Source organism: Geotrypetes seraphini, chromosome 7 (genome assembly GCF_902459505.1).
Source record: "Geotrypetes seraphini chromosome 7, aGeoSer1.1, whole genome shotgun sequence".
Taxonomy (NCBI): Eukaryota; Metazoa; Chordata; class Amphibia; order Gymnophiona; family Dermophiidae; genus Geotrypetes; species Geotrypetes seraphini.
In genome coordinates, this window is record NC_047090.1 from 22,045,023 (window position 1) to 22,059,098 (window position 14,076).

Below are 14,076 nucleotides of genomic sequence, written 5' to 3' on the forward strand. Positions count from 1 at the left end.
ATACCTTGAAAATAGTTGGGAGCAGGAGGGGTATCCGGTCCCTCCTACTCCTTAAGTCTCCTTCATCGCATCTTCAGGAGCAGGAGGAAGCGCAAAGTCCTCCTGCTCCTGATGCTCTCCTATGCCGCTTTCGCAATATGGGCCTTAGGCCACGCCCCGTTGCATCATGTGAACTGGCTATCAAGATAATGTGGACTAGGACATGATTGAATTATTGCCTAATATGTTTTATTGTTTTTCATGTGACAACATCGCCAAAGAACGCTGGCAGTTGAAAAATTTGTACACACTGACAGCGTTCTTCGGCGATGTTGTCACATCACAAAGTTTAAAAGCGTATAAGTTTTGAACAAGGACTTGTATTGCATTATGATTCGGGTCTCCTGAAGAAGTAATCGAAACGGGGCCACGTAGAGACCCCCAACCCATCATGAAGCTAAGTCATTACATTACTTACAGCTCATAGAGTGATGTTTGTTTGATGAAAAAGAAAGAAAGAACTCTTACACAAGAAGTTGCAAAATTGTAACCTTTATTTATTTATTTTTGTAACCAAATATGGCGCGTGACCAGCATTGAAACAATTGCAATGACTGGAAGGTAAACTCTGGTTCATCTCTAGGGGGGAGCGTTCCTTCCTTGAAGAGTTTCACGTTTCTGAGTGACTCATAAATTGTTGATCACGATCCATATTCAGGTTCCTTGTTTGAATGTGAGGTCAGTTTATATATTTTTGGATACATCCACCTTTAGCATTAGCTTTTACCATTCAACTTTCTTCCATTTTTCTGCTTTCTTCTCAAAATCTAGTTTTCCATGCCTTCCCTTCCCATCTATACATGTTTACCATCTCCTCCCTCTTTCTTCTCCCCTACTCCCATCTATCCATAAGAAGCATTATTTCTTATCTCTTCCCTGCCACACCCTGTGCACCATCTCCTCCTTCTGTCTCCCCTTCCCCTCCATCCCATGGTCAGACATCTCTGTCTTCCCCCCTCATATGGTCTGGCATCTTTCTCCTCTCCTTCCCTTAGCCTGGAATTTCTCTCTCCTTCCCTCCCTCTTCCCGAGGTCTAACATCTCTCTACTATTCTTTCTACGGTCTGACATCTCTCTCTTCCCTCCTTCCCTTCCATTCTGTGGTCTGGCATCTCTCTTTCTCTCCTTCCCATTCAAGTGATCTGACATCTCTCCCTTCTTTGGGTCATCTCTCCTCCCTCCAAGTATAACATTTCTCTCTCCCTCCTCTCCAGCACTGTCATGTCCAACAATTCACCCTCTTTCTTCCTTTCCCCATATACATCATCTCTCTTTCCCTCTCACACTACACACCTATGTCCAACAATTCTCTGTTCCTTTCCTCTCCTCCACTGGCAGCATTTCTTTCTCCCCCTTGCCACTACTCCACCTGTGCAGCATCTCTTTTCCTCCTTTCCTACCCCTCCCCAAGGCCCTACATTTGTCCTTCTGAACTGTCCCCCAGTATGAGCTGTATCTGTCTTCCCAACCCCCTGAGCATGTCCTCCCTGCAACAAGCCTCTCCCTATCAGGCTCTGCACCCATTCCCCTCCCCCTGCACCCATATCCCCCCCCCCCCGGGTCAGGCTCTGCACCCAGCCCCCTTCCTTCCCTCCCTCCCCTGTCAGGCTCCACCCACAGGATCGGGTTTCTTTTGCAGCATAGCAGCAACGAACACTACCCCTGCCCCCTTCCCTCCCAACCCCTGTCAGGCTCTTCACCCACAGCTTTCTTAAACAGCTTTCTTCTACTGCTCAGCGGCAATGAGCAGGAGCGCGCTTTGGTGTGCCTGCTTGGCGCTGAGCAGCTTGTTGACTGTCTCCTGTGAATTCTCATGATTCACGATAATTTACAGGAGCCAGTCAACAAGCTGCTCAGCGCTGAGCAGGCATGCCAAAGCACGCTTCTGCTTGTTGCCGCTAAGCGGTAGAAGAAAGCCGTTCCCGCGGGTGAAGAGCCTGACAGGGGTTGGGAGGGAAGGGGGCTGGGGCAGTGCTCATTGCCGCTCTGCGGCAGAAGAAAGCCGATCCCACAGGTGAAGAGCCTGATAGGAAAGGGAGGGAAGGGAGCTGGGGCAGTGTCAATTTTTGGGGAGGCCACGGCCTCTGTGGTGCCCCCCCCCTCGACGCCTATGCCTCTCCTTATGGCTCCAATTCACTTTCTTCTCATGCTCACTCTCCCCAATCTTATTCCCTATCCCCTTCCACTCCACCCCAAAAGTCCTTACTGTCCCCATCCTTTTCCTATCCCCTCACCAGCCATCTGTGTAGCGTTAGGATTCATGCTCAACTTTGGGTACGAGGAGTTACACCAACTGAAACCAAGTGTAAACCCTGATGCACAAGTTGAGTGCAAATTCTCCAAATTCTATCATGCTGCATAAATTTTAAGGAACATCCCTGGCACATCCATGCCCCTGCCCCATTGGGCAAATCTGCGCAGAAGCACTTAAGTGCTATTCTATAAAAAGGGCGTATATGTTTTCAGACGGATCTGCCATTTCTGCCCCAGTGTGGTACCTTGCATTCCTTAGAATGCTTTTATGTGCTGAAATTAAAAATTCAGTGTGGAAGTAGCACCTAACATTCAATACCATATATAGAATTTCCCCCTTGACTATATATGTATAATCACCAAATATTATTTCTTCAACACATGAGCTATACATAGAAAAAATGAATATCAACATTTTGCGTAGTGGGCACAATATTTAATAGGACTCATCCAGGTAGCAGGTGCTACATGGATAAGTTATGTTGACCGTGGCCATACATAAATTTTCAACAGCATAATCTAGATGATGCCACTGAAAATCACTACAGTTCCCACTCAGTATTCCCAGTTTCAGCAATCATGACTTCGATTATTCACAATTTTTAGCATGCTGACTCTCCCCTCCCCCCCCCCCCCCAAATTAAAGTGCAGTAAGCATTTTGAAAGCACAAGCCGTCCTCTGGCAGCTTCAGACCATCAACATTTCTGACCTCCTCCCCCAACTTTTATAACTTTCTCATATATTATTCACGGTGTTATCATATTCTTGATGGTTTTTAATAGAAAACCGCGAATAACATATGAGACAGTTATTTGTGTTTTTTCCATATTTGCTGGTCTGGTCATCCCAAATCACCGCGAATACGGAGGGGGAACTGTACTAACCACCCTGGTGCTATCCAGATATCAGGAGTTATCCAGAGACAGTAATATTAGGTACTAGTATCTAGATAATTAACTGGGTAACTTGAGACATTGACTTCTTGCTCTATCAAAAAGTGGACTGTGGTCTTCAAAAGCTCGTGCCTCAATAAATTAGCCTATAAGTTGCAAACTTGACTCTGTCAAGCTTGATCTCTCCTAGATGGAGGATTGTTTTACGAAAGATGCATTAGCTTGCTGTACAGATATTCTGCTTTGATACTGCTAACAGTCTGATTCCCCAAGGGAAAACCTGAAGTCTAGCTGCAAATATCTCATGAGTATCATTATTTCTCAGGTACAGAACCGATGTGATGAGTATGCACTCATCCCCGCCAAGTCTGTATGCCAGTCTTGCTCTCTAAGCCTGAAATTCAACTGTTCTAAAGGTTACACTCAAACCACCATCGGTGTGGGAATAAGAGATTGCAGGTATTTGTTGTTATAACAATGTTCTAGATCAATCACTTCCTTATAGAGAAAGATTTTTGTGTGTGTTAAAACTAGCTGGAAGGTTTTTATTGTAGATATTTATTTATTTTTAGTATTTATATACCACTTATAGCTAGGTGGTTTACACTCTCCATTTACTTATGTTATATATATTTTGAAGAAGACAGTGTTTTAATATCAATGATTATAATACTATTCTAAAAAATACTATTCTAAAAAAAAAAAAATTTAACCTAAATGAATGGTAACCTTAAAATTGTTTTGAATTGTGTAGTTAAATTGTATTAGATGACATTCTAACTTGGTGAAGTGACATCCTGCCTAACAGGAAATGGCATGGTAAACTCTGCAGATATAGGCTAAGCGCTCTTCTCCATTCAGGCCTGGATTAAGATATAGACAACCTAGGCAGATGCCTGAGGCACCATATTTTCATACGTGTCGGAGCGCTACCCTACTGCCATGCCTTAATTTGGGCCTAATGCATGGTCTAATCCTTTGCAATATAGTAACCGTCCTACTCTTCTGAATGGGCTTTCTGTTACCATGGAAGCACATGCAAGGATAGGTGCTTGCTCTGGAGCTTCAATAATTGCTAAGCATCCTCAGTATTGAGCAAGTTCCTGTCTGGTGTCAAGGGAGAAATCATTTTTGCTGTGTTGAACACCCCTGATCATCTTGAAAAGTTGGTGTCTATCTGGACTACTGTGTTTCAGGGCCTGTTAGCTCATGAACTTTCTTTTTGGCATTGGTACATCAGGGCTGGTGCCTGCTGCTCTCTAGAACAAGAAAAAGTAAGAGGAGAGAATCTTGATTTGAGCCTGAGTCCAGCTAAAGGCATTTGGGGGGTATCCTACTAGAGTGAAACCTCTTCCCCACCCCACCCAGATTTCAAAAATTTAAATCTGGCCCTGTTTCCACTGACAAGTTAATACAGGCTTATGATTCTATTGATATTTGAAATATTACACTAGGATGAATGGCTTTTAACTCAACAAACATAACTGTATTTATTAAAACATCTTTTTGCAAGATATTACATAGAGACCAAGACACAATCCTTCTCCCTTCCTGGATGTCGCCATGTCTGTATAAAGAAATATACTCTGCCTCGCTGCTGCCCTGCTCATTGGGGACTAGATTGCCTAGGTAAGTGCACTTTTCAACATATTGTGAATGTGCAAATCCAATATTAGAGCTTCTCTTATTCTACCACCATTTGCTGTTTGAGATTGTGATCCCTCTGTTAACTGAGGTCTTCTGCTCTGAATAAATTAGTTCCATCCAAGAAGTGTTTACCTGTTGGGCCAATGTATTTAAGTTCCATTATCCACGTTCAAATTTTAGCTTAAGTGCTTGATTTACTGCCTTTTAGTGCAGTTTGCAATAATAAAATGTATAGGAGAGAAAGGAATTACAATAAAACATAGGAAAAAGAACAGATAATCTGGCAGATCCCAAAAGTTTCCTGACTGAATTCTCTCACTTATTGTCTGAAACAGTGGCATACCAAGGGGAGGGCGGTCCGCCCCGGGTGCACACCTTAGGGGGGGTGCACAGCTGGCCATGTCCGGGTCGTCCTGCCCTACTGTGCAACAGGACCTGCACCTCAGCGCGGCTGCCGGTGGACCCCCCTCTGACGTACTTGCTCTGGAGCAGAGTCGGCAGCTGCGCTGAGGTGCAGGAAGGTCCCCCAATGACTCATCTGCTGGCTTTGCTCCGGAATAAGTAAGTTACGTCGGAGGGGGTGGACCCGGCAGACGTAGTCTTTGCGGGACCTCGCCGCAACTCCCTGCGTCTGCCAGGTCCACCCATTCCGACGTAACTTACTTATTCCGGAGCAAAACTGGCAGACGAATCATGGCGGGACCTTCCAGCACGCGGCTGCCGACTCTGCTCCCGACTCTGCTCCAGAGCAAGCACATCGGAGTGGGGTGGACCGGCAGCCGGCAGCTACAGTCATCACGGGAAAAGAGCAGTACTGCTGGAATGGAAGAGTGGTGGAGGGAGAGAAAGGAGGCAGGATGGTATGAAAGGGTGGTGCTGATGGAATTGATGTACAGGGAAAGGGGAGAGAGACATTAGGGGGAAGGATACTGGATGGAATTGGATTGGAGGAAAAGAAAGGGGGCAGATGCTGATTGAAGAGGGGTGGATGGAGAGAGAAAGGGCAGACTTTGAATGGTAGTGGGGAGGGTAGAGAGAAGCCTATGCTGAATGGATGTGCGGATGGGAGATATAAGGGAGCAAATGCAGGAAGGAAATGGGAGGAGAAAAAGAGGAGAGCAGATGATGGAAGTGGACAGAGAGAGGAGAAGGTACTAGATGGAAGGGGTAGAGAAAGAGGGTACATGATGGAAGGAGGTGATAAATAAAAGGAAGGCACATGATGAGGGGGAGAAAAGATTGAGTTAGGGAAATACTGGAGGCTGTGAGCTGTAAGTAGACAGTAAAAAAGGAAATTGATGATAGGGTAGTAAGAACGTAATCAAGACAGATACAGAAAATAAATTGAAAAGGAAAATGAGGGAAAAAAGGGAAAGGGATTGCAGAGGAGAGGTGTGGGAGAGGGAAGGAGAGGAGAGAGATGCCAGACCAATGGGGGTGAAAGGAGAGATAGAAGGGGGAGGCATACAGTTTCTGGAAGGGGCATAGAAGAAGAGAAGATGCCATATAGGGGCAGAGAGATGGCAGACAGTGGATGGAAGGAAGAGAGTAACAAGAAGATGAGGAAAGCAGAAACCAGAGATGACAAAGGTAGAAAAAAAAAATTATATTTATTTAATGCTTTAGGAGACATGTGTCACTGTTTCTGTGGTGTTGCATTGTATGCAGAGTCCAGCTTCTTGCTGGTTCAATTTAACCTTTGTCTATGTACCGTATTTTCACGCAGATAACGCGCACCCGTGTAAAACGCGCACACGGGTATAGCGCACAGAAACCACGATTTTATGTACAAAAACTTTTGTATACCGCGCTCACGGGTATACCGCGCATGCAGCCCGATTGTCCTTTCGCCCGCCCTACTCTCCTCTGGCCACCCCGACTCTCCTTTCGCCCTCCCCGACTCTCCGTGCGCTGTCCCGACTATCCGTTCACCCTCCCTGACTTTCCGTGCACTGCCCCGCCTCTCCGTGCGCTGTCCCGACTCTCCGTTCACCCTCCCTGACTTTCCGTGCACTGCCCCGACTCTCTGTGCGCTGTCCCGACTCTCCGTTCACCCTCCCTGACTTTCTGTGCACTGCCCCGCCTCTCCGTGCGCTGTCCCGACACTCCGTTCACCCACCCTGACTTTCCGTCGGGTTGGGCCCATGTGCCTCAGGCCGCGCCCCCAGGTGGGACCTAAGGCTCCAGGGCCTATTCTGATTGGCCCACGCACCTTAGGCCCCACCAGTAGGCGGAGCTTTGGGACGGATGGGCCAATCCGGCCTCATTCCGTCGTTGGCTGCCTGCCGGACAGGCGGGTTTGGCTCCCGTCTGTCCGGCCAACTACCAAAGGTACGGGGAAGGGGGGTGGGGGTGTCGTGGGGGTCGGCCAGGGGGGTCGCGGGTCGGCTGGGGGGGCGGTCGGAGGTTCTTCGGGGGGGCGGTCGTTGGAGGGAGGGGGGTTTGCGTCGAGGGCAGGAGGGCCTGGGATCCCTCCTGCCCGTAATGTAGTGCGGGGTGGGGGTAGGGGGTCACCGTGGCCAGGAGGGTTTGGGCTCCCTCCTGGCCCGATATTGTCGGGGAGTTGGGGAGTCGGCCGGGCAAGAGGACTTGGGCTCCCTCTTGCTCCGATCGTGGATGCGGGTGTGGGTGGGAGCGCGTGCGAGCGGTCGTTCAGGGTGGGGGTGCGAGCGGTCCTGCTGGGGGGGATGAATCGGGCATCGGACGGGGTAGGAACTATGTAAAAAAAATTTTGTATACCGCGCTCACGCGTATAACGCGCGAGGGGTATGCGCGGTAGGTAAAAACGCGTATAATGTGCGCGTTATATGCGTGAAAATATGGTATTTCTATTTTTTCCCCCCTTTTACAAAACTATGGAGCATTTTTTAGCACCAGTTGTGGTGGTAGAAGCTCTGATGCTCAGAATTCTATGAGCATCAGAGCTGTTACCACCGTGGCTAAAATCCACACAACAGTTTTGTAAAAGGGGGAGGGGTTAGTTTGTGATGACATTCCATATTAGGCGAAAGTGTTTTCTGTGTTCTGTGTGTTCGAAAGACATGGTTTTCTGTTAGGATTGACTGCAGGATTGATCTGTACTAGTCTGGCTTGTTTAGTTTTACAACGGGTGTATTGATGTTGTACTGCTCATTGCAGTATGTAAGATGCTGCCTTTTCCTAGGTACTCATGTGTGATGTGTGGATTGTTACTAAAAATCATGTTTTTCATACAGATGGGGGGGGTGTCAAAAAATGATGGGCCCCGGGTGTCACATATGCTAGGTACGCCACTGGTCTGAAATATTTGGTTTCTAAAGACACAAAAATGACAGAATAGTAAGTAGTGGCATTTCAAAATGGAGAAGCTTTAAAGAAGATATCCCTTGTATAACACAGTCTGTCTATATATTTATTTATTGGGATTTATTAACCGCCTTTATAAAGAGATTACATAGAAACATAGAAATAGACGGCAGATAAGGGCCACGGCCCATCCAGTCTGCCCACCCTAATGACCCTCCCCTACCTTTGCCCTGTGAATAGATCCCATGTGTCGATCTCATTTGGCCTTAAAATCAGGCACGTTGCTGGCCTCAATCACCTGCAGTGGAAGACTATTCCAGCGATCAATCACCCTTTCAGTGAAAAAGAATTTCCTGGTGTCACCTCGTAGTTTCCCGCCCCTGATTTTCCACGGATGCCCTCTTGTTGCCGTGGGACCCTTGAAAAAGAAGATATCTTCCTCCGCCTCAATGCGGCCCGTGAGATACTTGAACGTCTCGATCATGTCCCCCCTCTCTCTGCGCTCCTCGAGCGAGTATAGATGTAATTTGTCTAGCCGTTCTTCGTACGGGAGATCCTTGAGTCCCGAGACCATCCGGGTGGCCATTCTCTGAACCGACTCCAGTCTCAGCACATCCTTGCGATAATGCGGCCTCCAAAATCTGCACACAGTATTCCAGGTGGGGCCTTACCATGGATCTATACAATGGCATAATGACTTACGGCTTACGGCTGATGAAACCCCTGCATATGCAACCTATGATTTGTCTTGCCTTGGATGTAGCTTGCTCCACTTGATTGGCAGCCTTCATGTCCTCACTGACGATCACCCCTAAGTCTCGTTCTGCTACCGTTCTTGTTAGGATCTCGCCATTTAGGTTATAAGTATTGCATGGATTTTGGCTGCCCAGGTGCAAAACTTTGCATTTTTTGGCATTGAAGCTGATTTGCCAGGTCCTAGAACATCGCTCCAGTAGGAGTAGGTCGTGCATCATGTTGTCGGGCATTGAACCTCCGTCCATTGTGCATTTGTCCACTATATTACTTAGTTTGGCGTCATCGGCGAATAATGTTATTTTACCTCAAAGCCCTTCTGCCAAATCTCTTATAAAGATGTTGAATAGGATCGGGCCCAAGACTGAGCCCTGTGGCACTCCACTGATCACCTCCGTCATTTCGGAGGGGGTGCCGTTCACCACTACCCCTTGAAGCCTACCTCCAAGCCAGTTCCCAACCCATTTCGTCAATGTGTCACCTAATCCTATAGAACTCATCTTGCTCAGCAATCTGCGGTGTGGTACACTATTGAATGCTTTGCTAAAGTCCAGGTACACGATGTCCAGGGACTCCCCAACATCCAGCTTCCCCATCACCCAGTCAAAGAAGCTGGTCAGGTTGGATTGGCATGATCTCCCCTTAGTAAATCCATGTTGACGGGGATCCCGTAGATTCTCCTCATCCAGGATCTTATCCAATTGGCGTTTGATTAGAGTTTCCATTAGTTTGCTCACTATCGATGTTAGACTCACTAGTCTGTAGTTTGCTGACTCCATCTTTGAGCCTTTCTTATGGAGTGGAATGACGTTAGCCGTCCTCCAGTCCAACGGAACGCTGCCTGTACTAAGGGAGAGGTTGAAGAGCGCAGACAGTGGTTCCGCCAAGACATCACTCAACTTCCTAAGCACCCTGGGGTGTAGGTTGTCAGGCCCCATTGCCTTGTTAACCTTGAGCTTTGACAGCTCACCGTAGACACTGCTGGGCGTAAACTCAAAGTTACTAAACGGGTCAACTGAGTCAACCCTTGTCTGTAGCTGAGGGCCAAGCCCCGCCGCTTCTCGGGTGAAGACTGAGCAGAAGTATTCATTTAACAGTTGGGCTTTTTCCGAATCCTTTTCCACGTAGTCTCCATCTGGTTTCCTAAGATTCACCCAAGACGGTGTACTGAATACCAGCATTGATTGCTATGCAAGGTCTAATTTACTTATATATCTAGCAGCCTTTTTACTAATCTAATCTAATCAGTAGTCTTATATTCTGCTATTTTTCAATTCAGATTCAGAATGGATTACAATAAGAAGAACCCTATATTACGGGTTTGCATACAGTAGGTCGTGTGCATAATCCAAGTTTACAAGTTTATTTAAAATGTTCTATCCCACTCTAGGGAAAACCTTTAGGACGGCTGTCATAATCCTGAAACTCTAATGTCTAGGTCTGCCTCCAAGACAAAGTAGAGAAGCAATGACTTAGAGGTCCTAGTTTACACTATTCAGTACATGCCAAAATACAAACATATCCAGGGGTACAGGAAACTACAGAATGTCATCTGTACTGTATAGTTGATTTCAACATGCTGTTTTATTTTTTGTATGAATCCCAAGGGGCCCTTCATTATTTTATAACAATGGGCATCTTCCTAGGTCATTAATGCCAAATTGCAAAATTAATCAAGAAGCTTCATGATTCCTAAAGTAGTTCATCAAGCTCTTAGTTCTGATTAGTTAATTAATAGTGGTCTATTGACTTCATTAAGCTACCTGACATCCTTGAATGTATAAAGAACCTCTTAACTGTAGTTAATTCTATGAATTCTTTATGAAAGGACACTATGGTGACAATGGAAGACTCCTTTCTAATATACTTTATGACCAGAAAAGGAGCAACTTGTGAGAATCAAGGCTTCATCATTATTTCTGCTGTCACTTAATAGAAAACTAAGGATAGTCCTTATCATAATCTGTTCAAACACTAGAGGAAAACAATTCCTTCCTGTGACTGAAAAAAAAATAGCTGACTAGCAATATGCTTTGCTTCCAGCAGCCAACGGTGATAGAGTAAACCCATCATATCACTGACACTTCCGTCAGAGATAGGATACATTATGATAGGACAGATGTCACTTTTCACCTCTTGTAAATCACTGCTGAATCTGGGGAACATATGCTTAGCATATCAGGTACAAGCTATCCCTCAGAAAATCTTATTCACGTGTTCCTATTTTATTGATACCTTTACCAGGATAATTTATTATAGGTTTCCCAGGTTAATGGGGAAGGAAGGCACCTTTTATTACTAAGTTTATAAAGACAAGATTAGCATCTATTTGTCTTTATTTAAAGAAAAAAAAAAAAAAAAGTAACACAAATTCTGCAGAAATAGCACCTAGATTGACAGCACTGACATTTACACCTGCTCGGGATCAGTCCTGAATGTATGTAAACAAGGGAGTTACCTTGGTGTAATCAGTGCTGTAAATGCATGTTGAGACTGTAACCTTGCAAATCATTAGATAAGTAAATAGGGGAGTTAAGATACTCAATAAAAGGGTTAGAGGCCTTCCATTTAGTGACGTCTCATCCCAATCTGAGTCCTGTGTGAAGCCTCATCCATACAAGCACATATTTTATAAATTATAAGGGTAATTTCAGAAACCATGTTTTGCAAATAAAACACTGATTTGAATGCATAAATAAGCCCTTCAGAAACACTGGCTGGCATAAAACCAATGACAAAATTATGTGTACTTTGCCTGTAAGCCTGTACAGGGACAGAGTTTGTCCAGAAGGTGAGTAAAGTTTCCAAATGCATGTATAGATTATATAATACACTAATCTATGCACATACTTACACAGTCCAAGGATGAACATTTACAGCTGCTTGAGAGCAGGTGTAAGTTTCTGCACCTGCAAGGTAGGTGTGATTTTTGAGACTTACCTTAGGTTTCAGCATCCACACCTGCAAGGTAGATATGAATTCAGGGTAACCCATCAAATACGCGCACGACAAATGTGCCCCGACAATTGCATGCATGACAGATGCGTGCACTGAATGGGAGGTGCATGTCTTTTTGAGGGTTACAAAGTAACCCTCTTTTTTGAGGGGGGACTCCCCCCCCCTCCCCACTACACTTTAAATATTCACTTGGTATCTAGTGTTAGGGTAAGTTTTAGATTATTATTATGGGAACCCTTTACATACACGGACATTTGGAAGGCCCTGATTTGCTTAGGCTCCTCAGGCCCCTCCTAAGGGAGTCTGAGCAAATCAGGGCCTTCCAGATATCCACTTGTCCGTGCGTGCAATTGTCAGGGCGCATTTGTTGGGGCACAATTGTCCTGCCTGGATTTGTCGGTGTGCTGATTTCAGCCACTTATGTTAATATTTTTAAAAGATGTATAGGAGGTCTTTTACTAAAGATTGGGGCATGTTATATGCCACAGGACCCATTTTAATCCTATGGGCTTTGCTGCAGATAACGTGCTAATTTGTAGTAAAAGACCCCCATTGACACCTTAAATAGCACCTAAGTAGGTGTCCATTTATAAAATTATTCTCTGTCAAGTCTAAAAGCACTAGGACATCCAACAGTGGTTTTTTGAACAGGAAGAAATGTCCATGACTAAAAAGATGTTCATTTTTATCTAGACCTGGTGCAATCACGTCCAAGTTAGAAAAAGGTGCTCTGAATGAGCAGCTGAGCACTAAAGGAATTAAGGCCTAAACCCTCCTTAATCCCACAGTGGTTGCTATCCCCTTCTTTCTTCCCTATTAGTGAAACTGGAAAGGAAAATTAGGCTGTATGTCAGCTGCAGGTATTATGACCCTTCTTAACAAAGGTCAGATGAGTAGCCTATTATTAGTTTAGTGCACTGAGAACTAAGTGACCCAAGTTCAAGTCCTACTTCTACTTTTTTAATATAATTCTGAGCCTTCCAGAAAATGAAAAATATTGCAAGCCTGAAGGCTGTTAGTATAGTGTACATTCAGGTTCAATAGGTGCTGGAGACATTACATTAACAACAACAAAAAATAAAGTTATAGTGGGGTTTCAACCTGTGTCCCTTGGTTTACAGTCCATTGCACCAACCACTAGGCTACTGCTCTGCTCTGTAGTCATATTTTTGAAAATGATGACAGACAGACAGACAGACATTCATGTCCCTGACTTTTTGTCATTCAAAAGCTGAGTTTTTCACTTTGGCAAATGGTTATTCATTTTGGACATTTTCAGTGCAAAAATATGCATCTCACAGCCATAATCGAACAGGAAATCTAGACAGTTTTCCTGTTTGATAATTGCTGTGAGATGGATGAGTTTTTGGACATTATGGACAGGATGGCTTTTTTTTTGGGGGGGGGGACTTACCCCCTCTTCTACAAAGCCCCGAAGCCCATAGAGATTTTAAGGGCTTCAGGGCTGTTGCCGCGCAGCTTTGTAGAAGAAGGGGTTAGACTTCGTTTTGAAAATGCCACTCCACATCTCCATAGTTAAGATGAATTTTCAGCTGAAAACTTAGACTCCTAAGTTTGGTTGGAAAATAGGGCACATATTGTAAGAGCTTAAATTTAGGAGCTCAGCTTTTTTGAATAATGGGCTCACAATTTTCAAAAGGCATACTTCAGCCATGGTAGTGTGGACATTCTTTTAAAATATCTATGTAGAGGATAATATCCATTGTTAGATATCTGCTTTTAGATATAATGTGATGCAGCACAGGATATATGGTATGTTACACCTTCTTACTCCTATTTTTATATTCTCTGTTCATCATGGTTTAGTTGGTCTAATTCTTGGCTTCAAATTGTCATATATATGGTAAGTTTTTTACCTCACAATAAAATCAACTTCTAGTTGTTTTTAATAATTGAATTCAGTTGCCAGTTGTCTAAGATGCATTAACGTTTTGCATATTGATATTAGCATTTTATAGATCCTATTCCATCTACAGTAGTTGGAACAGCCTGCTTTAAGGCTAGTCTCAAGAGAGAATGACACGGGAACACAGTTTGTCCCCAGTCCACTGCACTAATAATAGGCTACTCCTCTGATCTGAGGAAGAAGAGGTTACCTTCGAAAGCTAATCATAAACTACATTAAGTTAGTCCAATATAAAAGGTAATATTTTTTTTCCTGTATGTTTTTGTTTTATTTCTACATATTACTTTGAAGAGTGGACTAACACATCCACCATACCATTT

The 14,076-nt window shown here is 44.7% G+C and overlaps 1 protein-coding gene across 4 annotated transcripts in view; it reads left to right on the forward strand.

The window, feature by feature from the left end:
* Positions 1-14,076, forward strand: part of STAB2 (stabilin 2) — a 403,506-nt gene that overhangs the window by 63,175 nt on the left and 326,255 nt on the right. For all 4 annotated transcript variants that reach the window (XR_004540109.1, XM_033951740.1, XM_033951739.1 and 1 more), the window contains exons 2-3: positions 3,512-3,645; positions 4,700-4,815. Coding sequence is in view for 3 of the 4 variants with exons in the window: in XM_033951740.1 (XP_033807631.1) it covers positions 3,512-3,645; positions 4,700-4,815 (250 nt within the window). In the remaining variant the exon portion in view is untranslated. The remainder of the gene's footprint in view (positions 1-3,511; positions 3,646-4,699; positions 4,816-14,076) is intronic.